Raw genomic sequence first — 22,173 nt, 5'->3', positions numbered from 1 at the left:
TGATACAAGCCCATACTGCCTGACATAGTCTCTTGGATGATATGCCTGCCTATAAACTGATTAAATCAATGAGAGGCCATTGTTTATCTGGCTTCACTTATTTAACAACCACTTACTGTAAACTGCTTACAAGAGAATACCAGCTTTTAGCATTTTCCTCCAGCAGAGTTCATTGAAAACATTCCTCACTATTTCTCACAAAGCAACTTGCATTCATGTAATGTTGCAACAGACCCATGTATCACAGACAATAGACACAGATCACTATATAAATTGCATGCACACCTCGGAATCCAGGACTAGAACTACAGCTCCAGAAACAGGCCTCTACCAGTTGAGCCGAAGGAAAACTCCCCTTACTCGTAGTGGTAGCAAGTACCTTACCCCACCTCTTTTGGCTAGTCACTAGACAGCAACATTACCCCCTCTCAAAATGCAAGAACATGAAACATTACCATATTACAACTGCCATACACTTTGTTGAGACAGACAGAGTGATCTTTGTGTAATAAAGGCACTGAAAAAAAAATCCTATCTTGTATAGTTCTGAGCTGAAGCAGCATAAATGCCCTGTTATATATTTCCAAATGACAGGAATAAAAGCTGTTATTTTCATCTAGTTTATCCCTGGAGCTAATGGCATTTCATTTAAATAAAATTTGATGAGTGGGTGGAAAACATGGTTGAGTTTGACACCCGTAGGAAGGAAGAGGAATTCACGAAGGGTCAAAGACTCAGAGTTGAGACAATCTACAGGGGGCTTATTACTTACTGTAGATCACATGGCACAACGTCCCACAAACCATGCACTTTGAAACGTGATTACTGTGGTCTTACTCAATTTAGGATGAACAATAATGGATATTCATTCTGTGCCTTTCTTTACAACACTGAACATGTTCATTGATTAAACAGTGGAAATTGATGACATCTGAACACAAGGAAGCAAATCTGATACTCCAGGGTCCTTAATTTACAGAAATGGGGAAAGATTGTACTGTATCTGACTCAAACCAGGGAGGCAAATCCTACCTTGAGAAGCCTCCACAGTGCTCAAACAGAGGAACATTTTAAAATTTGATTCCATATACAGCAGACAAAAAGTACAGCTGAGACTAAATTTGTGTCTGATGGAATGGAAATTGGCCAAGATTGCAATCAACTTCTTCAGTATTCTAGATAAATGTACCGATTTCCCAAACACTGTCTGGAAGGACTTAATCCTGTGAATCGGAGTGTGATTCTTGTAAAACCATTTTAAGGCCTCAATTCAGAAAGGTATATATGCCTGTGGCTAACTTTAAAGCACATGCAGTCCTGCTCACTGACTTCATGTGCTTTACTTTAGGCATGGGTTTAAATAACTTGCTGAGTGAAAAGGGAGCAGGTGGATCTTATAGAACAGTGGTTTTCAAACTGTGGGGGGCTGTGCCTGTGGGCAAGAGCTGCATGGAGCCACTTGCGCACCTCTGCCTAGGAGCCAGACCTGCTGCTGTCCGCTTCCGGGTCTGCAGTGCCAGGACCCCTGCTGCACTGCTGACAGGGAGCCGCCCGAGGTAAGCCCGCACCCCAACCGTGTGCTCCAATCTCCTGCCCCAGCCCTGAGCCCCCCCAAACCCGAAGCCCCTTCCTGCACCCCTGCACCCATCCCCAGCCCCATCCCAGAGCCTGCACCCCCTGCTCAGAGCCCTGACCTGCTCCCACACCCCAACCCCCTTCCCCAGCCCTGAGCCCCCTGCACCCCAAAACCCTCATCCCCGGCCCCACCCCAAAGCCTGCACCCCCTGCCCAGACCCCCTCCCACACCCTAACCCTCCACCTGAGCCCCCCCAAACCCAAGCTCCCTCCTGCACCCCAAACCCCTCATCCCATCCCTGACCCCACCCCAGAGCCTGCACCCCCAGCCCAGAACCCTGACCCCCTCCTGCACCCCAACCCCCTGCCCCAGCCCAGAGCCCCCTCCCATACCCTGAACCCCTCATTCCCAGTCTCACCCTGTAGCCCTCACCCTCGCACCCCAGCCCTGTGCCCCACACACACACCAAACCCCTCATCCCCAGCTCTGTTGGGTCGCGGGCATCAAAATTTTCTTCAACTGGGTCGCCAGAAAAAAAGTTTGAAAACCACTGTTGTAGAAGGCCTATAGATCAAACAATTGTGACTCATTGTTCACACACTAACAACTTCCACATCTGGGCTTGCTGTTGATGCCATAACCCTAGTGCAGCTCTAGACTTGGATCTCTCAAATACAGTGTCTAATCTGCAATGCTGACTATTGAATGAAGTCTTTAATGTAAGTCTTTAGCGTAACTAATGCTGCATACAGCTGTTGAGACACAACATACGGCTGAAGAGGTCTCTCTTGTGGTCTCTAGTGAAAAGTGTTTATTCCCCCATTCGTTTGAGACTGAGCATTTTGGGTACATATCTTTTTAAAGCTTCACTGCTGGCCTTTCACTGCAAATGGAGCTCTGTCTACACTGGGGAAATGTCTCACCAGTTCTACCAACAGAGCCCTTGTCTAGACAAGGATCCAGAAGCTTGACCCAATTTTACCATTGCTTTGATTAGACTTGCTTGTCAGTAGATTCATTTAATTAAAATAGTAGTAGTGTTTGGTCTGGCTACAAAACATTTGTCTATATCATCCACCAATTTTAACACTGCTTAAGCAGAAAGGGTGTTAGATCCTGAGAGCTCTCTACGGCCCCCGGCTGGTCAAAAGCAGATTTTTGTGGCTCCCTTTCCCTTGCCATGTCTTATATATGCCTTTATGCTGGGGGATGCAAGCAAGGGGGCCTAGAACTGGTTATGCCAACCCTAACTCACTTGGTAATTTTGCCACACCAAGGGAATCCCCAGGAAGCCCGTTGATTCAGCCTAAAACTGCTTTGCACTGCTGGAGTGGTGCAAAGTACCCTGAGCAGGTGTGAGAACCGGACACTTAGTTTTAATGGCTTCTGATCCTGCAATGATATACAAGCATGAGTAGCTCCATTCATACAAATAATTCTATTGAACCTGATGGGACAAGTTGCATGAGTGAAGTTACTCACATGTGCAAGAATTTGAAGGACTGGGCCCATAGATTAAAAACTCTTCAGAGCAGGGACGGTATCTTCCCAGATGTGTGTCTGGGCCTCATAGGCGCAGGAACTAGGGATGCAGCTGCAGCCCCGGGCTCCTGGCTGCCGGCCCCGTGCCCGGGTCCCAGCTGCCGGCCTCAACTCGGGGGATGGGGGGGGGGGGGGGGGGGGGAGGGGGAAGGGGTGGACAGGGGTAAGGGGCTGGCTTTCAACACCCTCACTATTAAAAATGTTCCAGCACCACTGCTGGGCCTACCAGATTTTGATTCAGTGCTACTGTAATATAAATAACAGATAATAATAAACACCGTATGTTAATAAAAAAGCCAATCAAATCTAATATAGATTCTTTTGAAGATTCTGTTTATCAGAAGGACAGTAGCTGAATCTGATCAGGAAAGTATTTCACTTCGGTGACACTGAACAGCTGCTAAAATCATGTCTCTGTTGTATCTGCAATGCAGCAAAATCTGAAGATAGGCAGATACTTTAGCTGAATTAATTTAGAATGGGTTGGGGTGCAATTGCTTTGTTTGCAAATGGAAGGATGTGTTAGTGCTGTTCGTTTTCATGTACGCTTCACTCAGTTTGTAGTGTGTGCCTCATGTTGTGATTTACATACAGGACCACTTCCGAGTCATTATACAAGTTCTCCTTCTCCAATTTCTGATTCTTTGGAGATTGCTGGAAGTAACATATTCTTTTATAAGTTGTAAACCAAGTACAGAAGCAACCTCTTTCCCCCGGTGGGTTTTCCCTGGATGACTCTTCAATTAACTGTTTAAACACAGGACTTTTGTCTGCCCAGTAGAGGAGGACCTACCAAGCAAAACCATGGTGGAGTTTTCCAAGGGGCTTATTGATACTGAAACTCTACACCCACTGAAATCTACAATAAAATTCCCATTTAATTCAGTGAGGGCAAAGTAAAGTCAACACTGAAAATCCCACTGTATGTCTGTAAAAAAACATCTTCAGGCATAAAAGATCATACGAATGCAGTTAGGCCAATTACAAAATCTCCTCTCACATCCCAGTTGGATGGATGCACTCTGGGTCTAATCATTCACGCTATAGCAATGTTCTTAAGAGCGTCCATACTTTTAAACATTTGGGTAGTGTCATTGACTTCAATGGGAATACTCACACGCCTAAAGTTACACATGTGCTTAAGTACCTTGCTGAACTGTGGCTATCGTATGCCACTAAACAGTTTAAAATAATCCACTATTCTGCTATATAGAAGATAATGGTTAAAGTAAACTAAACTAAACCCCTTCCAAAAGAGAGGTTAGATATAAGTGAGAAATGCATGGAAGAAAAAAGGACCAAATTTAAAGGGTTCATTTTAAGAGATGTTTTGCTGTGTGTGTACCTGGCAGACACATTTGTTGTGAAGGAAACACATTCATTGACAAACGTTAATGGTGTTGTTCCTGTAATATCCTCCCATTGAGCAGGGGTAGTTCCACCTGAAAGAACAAATAAATAAATAAAAACAATAATTTAAAAACAAGCAAAACCCCAGCCGTCTTTTTGTAGGAAATTTGTAGCATGTTTCAAATTGTTGTAAACAATAGGCCCAGTTTTGCCTTCAGTTACACCTGATGTTACTCCGCTGATGTTAACAGGATCGCATGGATTTAGCCAAGGAGAGAGTTTGCCCAAATAAACCAATATGCATTTTCTCAAACCATGAGTGCTGAAGCACAGCTCTGCAAACAATCTTTTCAAACTGCATCTGAAAGGTATGGGACTTACAGCTAAATGCAAACCTCTGACACAGTAAAGCGAAAAGATGAGGCTAAAATTTTCTGTATGTCATAACTAAATGTAACAGGGGCATGGATCAGCATTCACATCACACTTTCTGTCAGTACCTGGCCCAAGCTGGGAAAGCTAATGATCTAACCAGCAGACCAAATTCAGTAATGAATCCTGATCACATGCCACCTAAGGCATGTCGCGCATATGCTAAGAAGGAGACCAAACATAACTTCTGCCCATTCCAGATTCTTTACCCATATAGTGGGAAATTATCCCAATAACAACTCTGCTGAAGTTGTACTTGGGAGGAAGAAATTATAATAATACATTTGTGATTTCTAGTATATAGAACTTCCTTTCCCAATTATTCTGATTAGACTCAAGTTCAAGTTTTGCTATTTATTTCAGCGGAATTAATTCTGCAGAAGAAGATTTTGCAATTTATAGAAAAACTCTGTATTATATTTTATATGCCAGATTGTGAATCCCTCACTCATATTAATGAACAGTTACTCATAACTGATTTCAATGGCTTACCAAAGAGAACCATGGGTTCCAAATTTGGCCCTAAACTCTTTGGGACATTGATTGTGTTTCCTTATGTGTCATGAATGTTTGGACATCATTGACCAGAATATGGTGCTCCATAAACAGAACCAATGAAGAAAATGCTAAGAAGAAGTGAAAAGCTTGGGGCTATACAGCACGGAGAAAAATATACAATACTGCTGTTGTTCTCCCAAGTGGTGAAATATCAGTTCCACTCCAGTGGAATGAATGCAGTTTCTTTTTTATACACAGCCCCCAGCAAAGATTTTACAGAGATTTATGTCAATGTAATCTCTTTAATACATTTGATCAACAACACTTTGTGATCTCAAGATTCTGCATCACTTACAAAACTCTGGTGCACTAAGCCTACCTGTTATGCTGCATAGTAATCTTAAAGTGGGTGTTTCTCCCCCATAACCATTCATCATCCCATCACTGGAGGCTTTGGGGACAGGAATAGTCATTGTGATTGGCTTGTGGAATTTCCTCCTCCTTGGCTCCAGGGTGACTATAGGGCTGAAGGTTGCCTTGTTCCCTAAAATCTTCCTTATAAGTTCATTGTGCATAGGTTGGGCCTTTCCGAAGTAACAAGACAAAAATGAATAAACAATATGGAAATGTAGCTTAATGAAGATGTAAATGAATGTATCTGATCCCTGCCAGTGTTATATAGCAAGTCATAATTAAATCCCACAACTCCTTTGTGAGCTATGTTAGTATTACCATCATAGCACAGAGAGGTTAAGTGACTTGCCCAATATCCTACAGTCAGTCAGTGACAGAGTCATGAATAAAACTCAAGAAATCTGACTCTCACTACCTTGCTCTAGCTTCTAGACCTGACTCTCTCTCCCACAATTTTTATTTTGCTGTAGGGGCATTTTAGATAGCAGTGGGCAAATGGTAAGCTGATGTAATTGTTCAACTGTCTGCTGATTATGCAATATAGAAAATGTATTGTTTTACCAGGGTCATGGCTCAAATGAAAAGCCAACGCGGAAGGTGTAATAAGCCTTGTCACTGCTTCTCTGTACCTGGAGGCCGACACGAATTCGCTTGGTTAGTGCTCCTTCTGGAAAGACTGCCTGCACTTGTGGTACTACAGTGCTGCTAAGCACACCTCCCTCAGGTCCAATGAGGTTGCTGTCCTGTTTGATCCGGGACACCACTGCAAAATACTGTGGGAAATCCCTGGTGATGATACGGCAGATACGCTTCTTCTCAAGCTCCTCCGGAGTGTCAAGTACTGAGTGAAAAATGAACCACATTCACACAACAAGTATTTCATAGAGACAACACAGCAATTTCCAGACAAGAAAAGCTATACATACATAGCAATTAAAGGTCAAAAGTTTTAAAGACCTTTGAAATTTAAAAGCCAGTAAAAGCCAGAATTCGGGGGGGGGGGGGAGAAATTAGAGATAGCCTAAAACACCTAATTCAGAACCAGGCCTTTACTTTCCTATAACGTGGGGGACATATAAATCAAGAACTTTGGTTTGAGCTGATCTTTACACTATGGACCTACTTGAAGGCCAAGGATAACATCAACAGCACAAAGCTCCAATCAATGTGTTACTTAAGTATGTGCCTGACTTTAAGCACATAGGCAGTCCTATTCAGTTCTATAGTATTACTAACATGCTTAAAGTGAGGCACATGCTCAAGTACCACAGTGAATCAAGATCTAAGCAAACTTTTTAAAACTAGAATTCATCCTTCAGATATGTCCTCGACTCTAGCACAAAGCCCCTCTCCCTGCCGTAGATCACTGTCAGTGCCACTATGGAGTTATTACTATCCCCTCAAGTTGCAATAGTATCTGTGAATACTCAGCCCCATCCAGACAAGCAGCCATCCATAAAAGGTAATAAAATACAGTGCAGTGAGATATTTGCGAAGGAAGCTCTTAGTTTAGTATTGTGAAAAGGGCATGGGAATTCATGTACCAAAAGGGAGTTAAACAATGAGAAGTTTTATATATGGAGGTTACTTACTGTCACTGGAAGTTCTTTGAGATGTGTGGTCCCTATGTGTATTCCACATGTGGGTATGAATACACACCATGCACCCGAATCCGGAAATTCTTACAAGCAGTGTCCACTGGCCACCACATATGCAGTAGGTGTCTCCTTGTGCTCATGACTGAAGGTATAAGAGCCAGCGCGGGCTGAAATCTCTCCAGTCCCTCTTCTTACCGCAAATCCAACAGGATCCGAAGCAGGGGGACAGAGGGTGGGAAGTGGAATCCAGAGATAGAGACCACACATCTCAAAGAACCTCCAGTTACAGTAAGTAACCTCCATTTCTTCTTCGAGTGCTGATTCCTATGTGCATTCCACATGTGGTTATTGGCAAGCAGTGCTAAGATTGTAGGTGGGAGTGAGGAAGCCAGTGGCAAAGATGCTTGCGGTACTGCAGATACCATTGCTGTATCCGCAGCAGAAGTGTGAACTGAGAAAGAGGGACTGAAGAGGCATCAGCCCACACTGTCTCTTATACCCTTGGTCAGTACCACGAGGAGATCTACTGCACGTGTGTGGTTCAACAGACACTGCATGTAAGAATTTCTGGACTCGGGCACATGGCACACATGCATACACACGTATGGAATACATTTAAGGACCAGCACTCGAAGAAGAACTGCTCTTTACCAGATATTTTTTGCCCCTTTGCTGCTTCTAAATGTGCTAGGATGTCAGCAAACATGTACTCCCAGCACCGCCATGTACAGTAAGCATGTTATGATGTTCCACTGTGATTCCTGTGAAACATCAGCAGAATGTGGCAACATGGCCTCCGGAGAGGAGGTCAGTAGTGAGGCAGTCAATCAGAGAGGAGATAAACTAGGTCTTACCCAGATATAGAAATAATACAGGACAAAGGATCGTTTTAATTCCTCTGTTATCCTCTTCAACCCTCACCCCACCCTTGTCCCAGCACTGAGTACCTTCATCCATTCCATTGAGGATTTCATTCAGTTCATCCTCGGTATATTCACAGAAATGCTCCTTCCAGCTGTCCCCATTCTCACTGCGCAGGATTACCAGCTCTCTCTCTTTCCCACGCAGAGCTGCAAAATGGGGGATCTCCACGATCACAGGCCTGACACAGCAACACAGCACATTAAATGTATATGGGTGAGAGAGGAAGAAATAGAAGTAACAGCAATCCATTCAGTCTGTTACAAAGTAACCTGGAATTCTACCCACTTCTCCAGCATAGTCGGGTGCAATCCTAAACAGCATATCAGTGGGTCACCAGAGCATCTTCGCTTTTTATAAGGACCCAGTATGTACGGTAGGACAGTTTAGATGTGCATACATCTCTTTGCACACTGTGGACAGCACTCAGTAAGGAAGCAGTACTTTGAACAGAGATTTTAGAGTGTTGTTGCAAACTGATAAAATTACTAAAACTCATGCTCATTTTAGCTGTCACCACCATGTGTGTTAACCTGTGCAATCTCATTTCAAAGCAATTCCACTGCAGTATATACAGACAGTAGGACAAATTCTGATCTGGTATACTAGTGAAAATCAGACTAATGTCACTGAAGTCAATGGGCTTGATTTAGCTCTCATTTATGCTGATTTTACACCAACATTAATCTGGATTTCTACTAGTGTAGAGGAGATAAGAATTTGTTTCATTATGAACACACGTAAATATATGTGTGCGTGTATGTGTGCGTGTGTGTATATATATATATATATATATATATATATACACATATATGCTCTCACACGCTCATAACTCTGGTATGTTCTACACGCTGGAAGAAAATATAAACATACACGTATACATAAACCTCACGAGTGCATAATGATATGGGCCATCATGTACTTGATAAGTGTCATGCTATTTCATACTATGTTATATTATATACAACATATAACATATTACTATTGGTTTGGTAGCAATGGGTGCAAAATAGACACACACGCAGAAGATTCTTTTTAGTTCTAATCCAGGTTGCTTTGCTACAGACATCAAGCACATAACAGCTGGCACATTTTACAGCTAGGAAGATCTCATGCTAAAACAAAAATGAAGGTCACAGAATTTTAAGAAAAAGATACAAACATACCACCAAAACAAAAACCACATACCACAAGGATTGGAAAATGGTCCACTAAAGGTTAGATATACAAAATTTCAAATCATAGAAAGGGACAATGTCATGGGCACAATGACATAAAAAAATAAATCATATTGCAAGAGGAGGAGAAGAATGGGGGGGCCAGCATCCATCAATTTGTTTTAAGTCTCTCCTACCCAAGGAATTTGGTCCCAGGAGGCCCCAGCTGAAGGATTCGGCTGACCAAGCTTTCTCCCTCATTAAGTGGGGGAGGAGCCGTAGGCAGATGAAGTTTACTGAGTACATCCAAAGCAGCAGTGAAAGAAAGAACATAAATAAGCTTTATGTATGTTTTTTTCAGAACCCCAGTGCCACTGTCTGGTCAACAGAGTAGAATTAGGTCAAACACTGAATAAGGTTCTGCCCTAGTTGTGCCCCACTGCTGATAGAAATTAATGAAATGCTTCCATTAATGTCAATGGAAGTTTTGTCATTGAACTTAATGGGAGCAGAATCCGGCTCTTAGAATGGATATGTCAGTGTAGTACAGTAATATTTGTGTTGGCAGGTACAGTGCACAATACCTGATTTCACTGCCAGGACGCCACCCAGAAAAATAAACTTATGAGAAGCGACACAAAAACTCTGACTAATGTATCCATGTGTGTTATTCAGATGAGTTTTTATTGAGATTCCTCATTGAATGGAGGGACCATTTAAAAAAATAAAAGGTACTGCATGTTAGTGTGAATGTGGGGAAGAAGGACAGAAGATTAGAGAAATAATGAATGTGACAGCAGAGGTCATTTTGCTGGTATTTTAAATGTGGGTTTTGATAAGAACTGACCTACATTTGAAGAGAATGTCAAATTAGTATTTTGTTAGGCAGCTTTTCTGCTGATGCATCTGAAACCTAGGAGCACCCCATTTGTCACAGAAGAGGACTGGCCTCCAGCTTTATGTCCCCAGTGTTTCCTATCTCTTCCTGATCCACTATTAAAGAACAGCATCAATAAAATGGTGGGAACAAGCACGGATACTTTCCCCTCTCGTGCTCCATTCTATGTGTTTTTAAAAACCATCAAACCACTGCCCACTCTTTCTCAAGCTCATTCCTCCAGATATAACTTCATCAGGTGGCTCTGCTGACTACCTTTACATGACAGGACTTAAATACAATTGAATTGTTTCAAAATGGATTTAAACTGTTGCCTTTCATAACTTCATTCATCAATTTCCAACTGAAGCCATTCACTCTATTGGAGGGGTTCCTTCAATCATCCATTTTTGGATGCCACAGTTGATAAGGAAAGTAGCTGATAAAACAAACAAAAGTGTGGAGAACTGCTGGTTTCAGCTGAAAATTGCTAAAACAAGCACAGCAGTAGTTGCAGTTCTGATCTTTCTATTGGGTATTGCAACATAGGACAAAATAAACTGCTGGAGAATTCCTGAATTGTCCTATTGTTTGAACTTGCAATTTTAACCCCAGAAAAATCAAAGGCTTGTGCTTCCCTGATAGTCCAAATTATTGACAGCAGGCCTATAGACAAAACACAAGTTTCTACTATAAGGAGCTTTAACTTGTGCTGTATCCGTAGCAGGCTTTAAATTTGGTTTTAGATCAGTGCTGTGCTATTTGTTATTCATGCCTTAACTGTGGACAATTTAAATAGAGTATGAATTGCCTGACACTGATAGCAATGTGATTTCCATTTGACTAGCACGGCACTGATTAATAAACTTATTCGAGGAAGCATACTAAACCTTAGTGTTAGTGGTTAAAAAACATCAGTGTTTTCAAATGAAAAGGCATAGAAGCTAAGTGAACTAATTGCTGATTTGCACTACGGGGCCTATAACGTTATGATCGATATGGAACAGCATGCTAAATAGACCTTTTCAATTTAAATCTTGAAGCAGGGGCTACCCCAGTGCAATTTGCAAACAGATGGAGATATACCTATCATTTTCATTTAGGTCAAATAGCAAGTCTTACCCAAGAAACTGAGCACCAGAAGGTCCAACTTCAATCAGGCGGCTGGCCAGACCTTCTCCTTCCACCATCGGCGGCATGGTGGCCAGTCTATGACGTTTGACCAACCGGCAGGTTACTCGTGTTGGGGCAGTGCATTTCCGAGGCGGAATAATGATCCTTAACCCATTGTGTCTGCAACCTCGCATGGCACCACCACGGGCATCCACCATGAAGCTAACCAGGAAGCTGAAAACAATAAATTAATATTAGATATGTTTGGAAAGTATATTAGCCAAAGCAAAATCACTTCAGTTATGTTCCAAATGGTTTTCTTCCAAAATGTAACAAACTATATATCTATGGCACTTTCTTAATATGTACAGTTAAAAAAAACAACCCCCTTTTGTATATGTGGCAATAATTCATGCTAACATCCCTGATGGCTTGCACTAGAAATATTTATCTTAAGAGCTTTTCATAGCAACAATCTTATTTTGCAATGCAACTGATGGTAGAAATATACTATATATAAAATATAAGGTCATGACCAAGTGCCTCTATTTTATACATACATACATACATACATATATATATATATATATATATATACACACACACACACACACACACACACACACACACACACATACATTTTCATATTATATATTTTCCCCAATGCTATCTGGCGTCTTTCTACCACTAGTGTCATTGCAAACTAAGATGGGCATGATACACACACGTATAATATACAATTTTTATATATATTATTAAAGAAAAATGGCTTACTAATGCAATAATATAATGATTTTTTGAAAGGTCAGTATAATTCTTTTAGTAGTCTGATGTAACCAGAACTCCTAAAATTATGTAATTCACAGATTATGAGCCAAATCTTGTTCTGGAGAAAGCAGTTACAACTCCTATTAAAGCCAGTGGGAGTTGTACCTCTTTATATCAAATATGAATGTCTCCCTCTCTTTAACATTTAACATTTCTTAAAAACTTATCGCTCTATGATATCATGACAAACTGACTAGAGAGAAGAAAAATAATCTTCAAGATTTCAATTCACATTTTTTTAAAGTGACTATATTGACTTTTAACAAGATAAACTCTACTTCTGACTATATTTAAGGTGCCCACTTTTCTCCTTACCCTTTCCAAAGACAAAACAGGACAGGAGAAAATAAGGATGGGAAAGAGGCAAATAAAGTGGGATTCTTCTATTAAAATTATATCCTTCTACAGAGAGAATGGCAAATTATTATAATCGAATGTGAGATGGGCTTGTTGTCAATTAAGATACTGTGCCAACGTGCCTCTGTTATAGAAGGATAAGACAACTACAGAAAGATGTGGAGATCTGAGCAGCTGGTAACCATTCTGTAGTGGGTTTATTTATAAATTTCTGCTTTCTCTCTCTTACTATATACAATGTTAATATGTCCCTGTGGGGTGCCTTACAGTGGCAGGAAGACATCTGTGGCAAGGAGCTCCCTCATGGCTCGAGATAAATTGCCTTTATTTTTTTCCTTTCTCCTACCTATAGCCCACTTTGTTCAGCCATGACTAGACAATGTGCTGATTTTGATAGTTTTGCTGCGATCTGGGACACAGCTTAATTAAGGCCATTTCTGTGAAATGTACAAAACCCTCAAAAAGTGGCTACTTTAAATTTTATATTGTTCAGTTTAATGACTTATGATCACCACTGCCCTGGGGGTGGAGAGGTTGGCTTGCTGCAGTGAGAGTAGGGGAAAGGACGTGAGATAGGATAATACCAGACCTACTTTTAGGACTACACTAGTCACCACATAGGGATTCACACAAATGCTAACATCTGCACTGAGAGACCTGCAATAAAAAAAATCTTACCACATGAGAGACAAATACAGATATTTTTCACTCTCTTGGGTCACTCGGTATTACACATATTTGAATACATTCATTATCAAAACATTTACAATTCATTCCACATGCTATTAAAACAAAACACCCAACACTCCGTGCAAGTCACGTCAATAAAATGAACGAGAGGAAGGAGCCACAACCTGCCAATCTAAAGCACGCCATGCACCATGGATGCCATATGAAGAGACTTCCCACTCCTTCCCACACATGCAGTCTCCTATTCTACCACCATTCAGATACCTCTAGATTTTGTTTAGTGTAATACCCTATGGAGTACAACCATTATCTTATTCCTCAGGGGGCTGATGTTTCTGTGGTTTTAACAAAAAACAAACAAAAATGAACAAGTGTTTACAGCTTTAATTCCTTAGGCTTCATTTTTGAAGTAAGGACTCTACCTATCTTAATCCATTCTAGATATAGTTTAGAGTCATATATATATGAATAGGGATGAAAGAGGAAATCAAGGATTCTAATTGCTCAGGTTCTACAATAATGCTACGTGACTGCCTTTCCAAATTAAAACAAAGCCCTTATCTGGATGCAGTTTTTGTGTCACCTTTGTAATAAATGGATGAAACTGTTTGTGACTTTTGTCTCTGAGAATCAGCCTAAAATTCAGTGATGAAGAATGCTTTAGAAATGCATTTAACAACAGCCTAAGTTCTGGGATGGCATAAGCAGTTCACAATCTGGTATTAATATTCTGAACAACTACAGAAACCGCAAACACTGTTATTAGAGCTGTCTGAATTATTTGGTGCAAATAATTTACTGAATGAATTTTGGCATTTTTCTTCAAGTAAACTAATCATTAATACAATTTTGTTCACTGTTCAACAAGTGCTCAAGAGGGTCAACTAATAGTAAACGATAATGGAGTCAACAATTTTTTCCATTTCATTCAGGGAATATTTTATTCCCAATGAAAGTATTTTCCTTAGAAACTAAGCAATTCATCTCACATTGTGTGTCAACATTGCTGAGCACACTGGGGCTGCTACCAAAATACAAATAAATAGATAACAATATCCATAAATAGTAATTCAACCATCCCTAATAATGAGTATGGCAAAGGACCCAATCAAGGAATCCTTGCTACAGTAGCAATACTGGACTCTATTTTCACAACTGGTACTTTCTTTTTAAGTGAAGCTTTCTAAGGAGTGAAAGTTTTCAGATAAGCTAAAAAATGGAAAGTGAACTGAAATGATGATGCTTTCCCATGAAACAAACAGCCTGTATACCTATGAAGTAGCCCCGGAAGATGATATCTATTTAGACAACAAATCAGTGGTGTAATAGTGAGGTTAGAAATAGGACAAATATCTCTGGTTTTGAGCATTCTTATTTATACTGGAATTTTGCAGCATGTTCACAAGTAAAATAGTAGCAGCCCCTGTGTTCCATCCACTGGAATATCCAAGATCTACTGCAGGTCAACTTACAATTCTAGTATGGTCTGTGTCTCTAATTAGTGTCACAGGTGCAAAGTGCTAGCTATTTAACTTCAGCCCTTCTCAGCCAAAGACATCAAGGCACGAAGCAAACTAACTTGTCAATCTTCAGTTTATTTAGGGTATATAGCAGTTGGAATAAGCAAGAGGAAGATCCCAAATATTTATTAGTAAGGCGGGGATTACCCTCAAAAACAGAAAAAATAGGCCAAGAAAGGCACATTTGAGAGAGGATATAAAGATAAGGAGAGTAAAAAAGGACCAGTGGACTAGGGACACTGACAATTCAGAAGTAAAGATGATTTTGTTAATACAGCCATTAATAAAATGCTTAATCCTGCTTTCACTCATTTCAATGGTGAAGGATCAGGCCTAAAATGCAGGTCCGAGAATACATAGTAAGTGGAATATGCGCAAATCAGCACGTGTGGATGATATTTCTATTGATTTCAATAGGACCAGGATTTCACCCTATATGGTTTAAGAGTTTTAAAGTCATGAAACAATGAATTTATTAAATCACTGGTAAATAATTTTGGAAAAAAAATAATCCTGGAGAACCAAGGAGGGAGCAGATGTATATTAAAAATCAATTGTCATATCAGTCTTCTAAAAATGGGAATAAAATAAGCAACCCTGATAATTACATCCAATAAGGCTAACCTCTATCCTGAGTATAATAATGGAAAAAAATATTAAGAGTAAGAAAACCCAGTAACCTCCTGGAGTATAATAGTCATAAGCAATTATGGGTTTGGTAAAAACAAAGGCATGGGGGTTGAATAAAAACAAATCATGACAGAAAATTAATTGCTTTAATGTGTTCAGTGTTCTGATTCAGAAACTTTTACATAAAAAGTCAAGCGGTGTCATACTGACTAAACATTTTCTGAGGGACTGTGAACAAAAGTTAATTATCAGCAGCAATGTATTGAGTTGGAGGAGGATGCTGCAGGAATGGTGCTTAATTTGATATTTTATTAATGATCTAGAGGATGAGAAAACAGCATATTATTTACATTCATAGATTATTCTAGATTGGGAGGTGATTCAAACATCCGCGAAGACATAAGAATAAAATAAGGGTTAAGATGATGAGCAGGAAATAACAAAATTAGATAAATGCAAGCTAATGATCAATATATCTATGGAAGAGTAATCTGAAACTGATATTGAGTAGGAAGGAAGAACCTGGAATACTGTACATCAAAGGAGAACTATGAGTAATAGAGAACAGCTAATTAGGTATGACTTTGCTATTTGTTATAGCAGCAAAATAAAAAGCCTTTGCAATTTTAGACATATGCATGCATCATTTCACAATCTAGAGAGTTAATAGTTCCTTTCTGTATGATTCCAATGAGATCATACCTAAAATATTATGCACAGTTCTGGACACCTAGTACTAGAGATGGGCTAGAGTCCTAAGTTTTGAAGTGGGCAGTGCTATCAAAATGTGGATCAAACATAAGATCCACATTTTGTAATCACTCTCTCTCTCTTTGCACAATGGTACTCCAATTCCAAGCTTACAAAACTTGAAAGGAGTTGGGTCAAAATTCATACCCAAACCTGAATTTCATGGCTGGGGCCCATGTGTATTCAGTACCAAGATATGTTGTAAAAGGGAAGTTAGAGAATATCTGGAGAGATTGATTTATGGGGAAAAGAACTAAACTAATTTACAGAAACTGATGAATATGGGAGATATAATAGACATCTATAGTCATTTTAAGCGTGTAAAAACAGTAAAGGAGAGGTATTAGGATGGTACTGAATAGCGTCAACTTAATACAAATATAAGAGAAACTTCTAACCATGAGGAGGACTCTTTCAGAAAAATCTCTCTCAAGTGAGTGATGGGAATGCCTTCCTTTGAGCCATTAAAACTAGAGTACCCAAAACACATACCTGTATCAAAACAACAATAGGCTAGATGAATCTTTTCTAGTTTTACATCTTTATGTATATCTGAAGAATTCTGTCACACAACATGTTTTAAAGGGCCCTCCTGTAATAAATACATCTCAGGGAAATGTACTTCTTAAGTGTGGGTAGGTGTATTTGGTTTATTAGAATGATGTTCTATTTAAACTTTAATTGGGTCCTGATTCAAGATGACAGCAATTCAGGAGTTAAAGCAATGAAGTCAACATATACATGTGTCAAGGGTGACTGCACTAGCAAGAAGGTAAACTCCTGGAGGTAGGGATGGACAACTTTTGAATACGTTTCATTTTCTGGCAAAGTTTTAAAGAAAAATGCTAGAAACGAAGCTTAGCAAAGGTAGGATATGATCCTAAAGTTTATATAGTCTTGCAGGACTGGATCAACCAGCGCAGTTAATATGCTTTGCTTCCTAGAGTTTAGAATTAATCATGCTTGCAAGCAAATGTCAAGTGCTTATTATGGCACAAATCAGATGAAAAGGAATTTTCAGGGCAAGACAGTGAAATTGTCCTTTTTAGGGGGAGTTGTAGTAGGTTTGGAAGATGAAAAGCAATTAAAGGGAAGAAAAGCAAATACTCTTCAGGAAATATGATGTAGGTTGGGTATTCCATGGGAGGAGGCGAAGACATACCGGTTACAGGTGAGACCAACCAATGTCCATTCTACTTAATGGATCAAATTCAGCCCATTGACATCAGTGTAGTTGCCCTCACTTACACAGAGGGTTTAACTGCTAAATTTTGTCCAATATGAAGGTCCTAACTGACTGGAACTATATTTGGGAGGAGTTGATATGTGAGGTGCATGAAAGCCATAAGGGTAATTTTATGTACTTCATGGAGGTAGGTCATAGTATTGTGTAAATATAGCATTCAAGCTTTATGGGCCAGATTTGTTAAATAAAACGCACGGTGTTCAACTTATCTACCTTGAGAACACGAAGAGCTGAAATGCCGTTCCAAGAAATCTTTCTATTGCGAACTTTCTGCTGTGACACTAAGGGCTTGTCTACAGGAACATTTAGTTTGCAGCAAGCTCGGGGGTGAATCTACCCTGCACTAGCCTGCTGCACAAGAACTAGCAGTGTGGATCCTGCCAACAAGCACTAACAATTTCAAAGCAGGGTAGGTCAAAACGCACTAAGGAACCATTAGTGTGCATCAGCACAGTCTGCATGGCAGACTAGTGTGGGGTAGATTCACAGCCCGACTTGCTGCAAATTAAAGATTCATGTAAACAAACCCTAAGTTATTTCCTGGTCTGATTTTCTTGGTATGACAATAACATGTAAGCTAACTATTTCTGTGCCCACTTAAAAATACAGCAGAGAAATAAACAAGGAAATAAAGAATGGATAGGCCTATATTTAGGGGGAAGAGAAGACATTATTTTTGGGCTTTGCTAAGTGTCATTGTTTTGTAAACTGCTTTGCTAAGAGTTAGTCTCTTCGGATAGCAATGAATACCAGCTTGTTGGGACTCTGCTGCACATCTCTGTCTGTAGAACCATTTGAACAGCCATGCAAACACAGCTCCATGAAGAGTATTTCTAAAACAGGCTGTGGTTAATGTTAAAATGAATATAAAAACGGAAAATGCAAAAGCAATACACCCTTATTATACTGTCAGTTCAGAAATGATTATTCAATTGAGTTAGTAAGGCACATGCGTCTCATCATTCAGCAGGAAACAATGATAACAGTCATCACTGAACTATATCCACCATAGATACACTTAAGAAATCTTCTATCTAAGTCAGCTTAACTAATATAAGAAACAGGGAAACAAGGAGATAGCAGCATTCAGAGTTAGTCAGAGTGTGAAAAAAGTAGAAACAAATAGTTTTATCAGGCTGCTTCAGCAATTCTCAAGTTTACAACTGGAGAGGAAAACTGATCCAAAGTTCGCATTCAAAGATACTAAGAATCAAGGCCTTAATCCCCAATGCCTGCTGAAGTTAATGGGAGACTTTTCAGTTTCTTCAGTGAGTGCTGAATCAGGCCAAAATTGAGCTATATGTAGTATGGGGGGAAAAATACATTCTGGGAGGACAAAAAACATGGCTCTGGCTGCAAAGCATCTGGAAACAATTGTAATTTGCATACAGTAATGTACCCTTCACTGATGAGAATACTTTTAGTATGCTAAACGAAGAGCAGGACTGTTGGTGTGCATCCTTTAAAAATGATGTTGTGAATCATTACTTTCCTAATAATTTTATTCATCTGAGAATTTAAAAGTATCTTTCAACTGCCATGACAGTGATGTTTTAAAAAAATGAAGGGAACATATCTCCAATGAATGTATCAGACCTCAGTTTGTTAATAGATTACAATCTCCTTCAGGTTGAGATTGCATCATTTGCTATGCTCTGTACAGCACCGAACACATCAGTGGCTCAGCAAAAAATTAATCATAGTAGTGCAGCACTTGGCACCAACATGAAGGATTCAATTTAATTCAATAAAATCAAACAGAATTAAGAATATACGACCAATTTTACCCTTTTTGTATCAAGCGTTTTTCTGATAAAGGGGAGTAACACAGTTGGGAGAAAAGGGACACATTGAAAAATAGGGCTCTGTTTAACTGCCATCCCGAGGGTGGGTGGACAAACATACTAAAGCATCCTGAAGTGAGGTAAATAAGGAGAAGGATGAAAAGGGGGGGGGGGGCAGCCACATATTAACAGAATTATGCAGACGTTCACCTGCTGTTGTCATGATCAAGGCATGGAGAGGAGCGGCTGCAACAGAATAGATCATTTAGCATAAAAAAAAGAATGGATTAAGTGAAATATAAGAAGAAAACAGAAGAGGATTTTGACTTAAATATGTAACTTTGTATATATATATATATACAGTATATATGAGGAGAGGATAAAAGTGAGTGTGGGATATAAGCATAAACAAACATCATGGGTTACTACCACAGCAAAATTAGAATGATTTAGGATGTCATCAGATCCTCTCTACATGTGTGCCTTAATCCCAGTTCTGAATTGGAGTGCTCAGGTTGGCACTCATGTACCTAAATTGGGCATTTGGAGTCCTGAATACTTATCTGAAACCAAATAAGGGACTGTGCTCCCTAGTTCAGGTGTTCAAATTTGAAAATTGGGACCACAGCATAATACGAGTAACTCTGTATCTACATGTCTCAAATAATTTCATCAAGAGATTCTGGTGACATCAAATTCCATAAGAGCTAAGATTCCATCTCAACCCTCTCTTCTCAAGTCTCCTATCAAGAATCTTCTGACCTCCAGCTTACCGCAGCTTAGCATGTTTCTGGTCCTCCTTTCATTCCCCCTCCAGAGTGATACAGTTTAAGCTTTTTCTTCTTCTTCTAACCATTTATATTCCCGATAATACATTATATGGTCATTTATGTACTTTTCTGACATCACTTTCTTATTATGGATGTCTCCAGTGTCATTTACTTCTTTTGACATCAGCAGAACTTTGCCCATAATGAAACACACCCAAGTTTTGTTTTAAATAACCTGTTAAAGGCATCAGTGTATTCTGATATCATTTAATTTTGTACATTTGAAAAAGACTCTCAGCTGCTACCTGCCAGGTCCTCTTTTCACAACTATTTCCAGGAAGCGAATGTCACACTAGGGAAAACAATGTAAGGGATCCAAAATACAACAGTTTAAATTTATTTTGTTTACCTTGTTAGCAATGATCCAATCTCCTTTTTTGCAGACAGGCAGCTAAGAATGATAACTCTAATTATTTGTCAATTTCAGCTGCTGATTCTCTAGTGTTTTTTAGTCCCACTGATGGAAATAATGATTTCCAGGAGGGTAAACTAACACAACCCCAACTGTTTAGCTTTGCTAGATACACATGCATTTGGATTGTCTATTAACCAATCAGACTTCTATTTCCATAATGTCTATTTAATAAATGTACGTGTATATGTAATAATAAAAATAATACATAGCACTTACTTATGCAATGCATTTCATCTGAGGATCTCCTTTTTTATATATAAAATGTAAGCATTATCATCTCCATTTTACAGGAGAGGAAACTGAAGCACAAAGGGGTTAAGGGCTTGTCTACACAGTCATTCAATGTGTGGCAAGTCTGGGTGTGAATCTACTGTGCACTAGCTTGCCACATACTAACTGACCATGTAGAGCTTGCTACCATGTCCTGCAAGTTCTATAATGTGCTTTGCCATACTGCTATTTGAAATGGGAATAGACCAAAGTGCAGCAGGGTCCACATGGTCAGTTTGTGCGCTGTAGATTCACATCCTGGCTTGCAGTGCATTACATCGCTGGGTAGAAAAGCCCTAAGTGACAATTTGCCCTAGATCACAGGGGCAAGTTAATAACAGAGTGGGAACTAGACTCTAGGTCTCTTGGCTCCAGTCTCATGCTCTAACCAATTGATCACATTGCCTCCCTGTTTGCAATATAAATTTAACTAAATTGAACAGGTAACTGTTAAATATATATTTGTCTTGAAGATTTCTGGTAATCACATAATTCAGAAGAGTAAAGCTGAAGTTGCTTGCATGTCACCAAAACCCAACAAAACAAGTACAATGTAACAATTTTGCATATGTAGTGTGCCTTAAAACCGTACCAGTTGCATTCAATACTACAAACCACATTGATAGATGGAAAAGATACAAAAATGTGCTATTTTCAAGCAATATCTAAAAACTGCAAATGGAAAGAGATCTTCAAATTCAGTGTTTCACTTTCCAACCTAATGAAAACATTATGCCCCTTTCACAATAAGATTACAAACTCACTGTAAACTGTGTGACTAAAACTATTTAAAGAGACCTGCATAAACCTGGCCAAAACCTTTGTCTCTCCTAACACATAGACAGGATGTTAAAAAAAATAGAGAGACTATATTCTCTGGCATTTCCAGCAAAGCAATAGGTCTTTGCCTTCTCATCGGTTACAGCGTCCAAGAGTCTCTAACATATTGAAACAATCTTAACTTTGCTGAGCATGTTATCTCATGCATGTCTCCTAATGAGAAGGACACTGATTGTCTCAAATGGAGGTTAGATGTCCTCCTGCTGGAAAATTATAATGTGGCAGAATTTTTCCCCTTTAAGCCGGTTTATTAAGATACAAAGAGAATACTAACTCTGCAAAATAATTGGGAAATGTTCTACACTAAATTACTGCACACTATTGGGGTGGCAGCTCCCATAGAAGGAGGGAGTTTTCTTGTTTCCAAGATGGCTGCCAGAATCTCTGACCTTTGTTTTGTTGTTCTTCACTCAGATGACAGATGAGCCTATAAAAGGACAGAGTTGGGTGGATTTAAATCATAGACTCATAGAATATCAGGGTTGGAAGGGACCTCAGGAGGTCATCTAGTCCAACCCCCTGCAGGACCAATCCC

General features: G+C 39.7%; 1 protein-coding gene across 1 annotated transcript in view; it reads right to left on the bottom strand.

The window, feature by feature from the left end:
• ANK2 (ankyrin 2) overlaps window positions 1-22,173 on the bottom strand; it is a gene marked incomplete at its 3' end in the record, with an annotated part of 233,445 nt that overhangs the window by 36,154 nt on the left and 175,118 nt on the right. Inside the window, exons 27-34 of the mRNA XM_029913507.1 lie at window positions 20,463-20,504; window positions 19,494-19,529; window positions 11,488-11,712; window positions 9,686-9,784; window positions 8,358-8,512; window positions 6,442-6,653; window positions 5,778-5,982; window positions 4,464-4,560 (exon numbers count right to left, since the gene is read on the bottom strand). Coding sequence (XP_029769367.1) covers window positions 4,464-4,560; window positions 5,778-5,982; window positions 6,442-6,653; window positions 8,358-8,512; window positions 9,686-9,784; window positions 11,488-11,712; window positions 19,494-19,529; window positions 20,463-20,504 — 1,071 coding nt within the window. The remainder of the gene's footprint in view (window positions 1-4,463; window positions 4,561-5,777; window positions 5,983-6,441; window positions 6,654-8,357; window positions 8,513-9,685; window positions 9,785-11,487; window positions 11,713-19,493; window positions 19,530-20,462; window positions 20,505-22,173) is intronic.

Source organism: Terrapene carolina, unplaced genomic scaffold (assembly GCF_002925995.2).
Source record: "Terrapene carolina triunguis isolate 2854851 unplaced genomic scaffold, T_m_triunguis-2.0 Scaffold706, whole genome shotgun sequence".
NCBI lineage: Eukaryota > Metazoa > Chordata > Testudines > Emydidae > Terrapene > Terrapene triunguis.
Note: the sequence above shows the minus strand (reverse complement) of the source record. Positions and strands in the feature narration are given on the sequence as shown.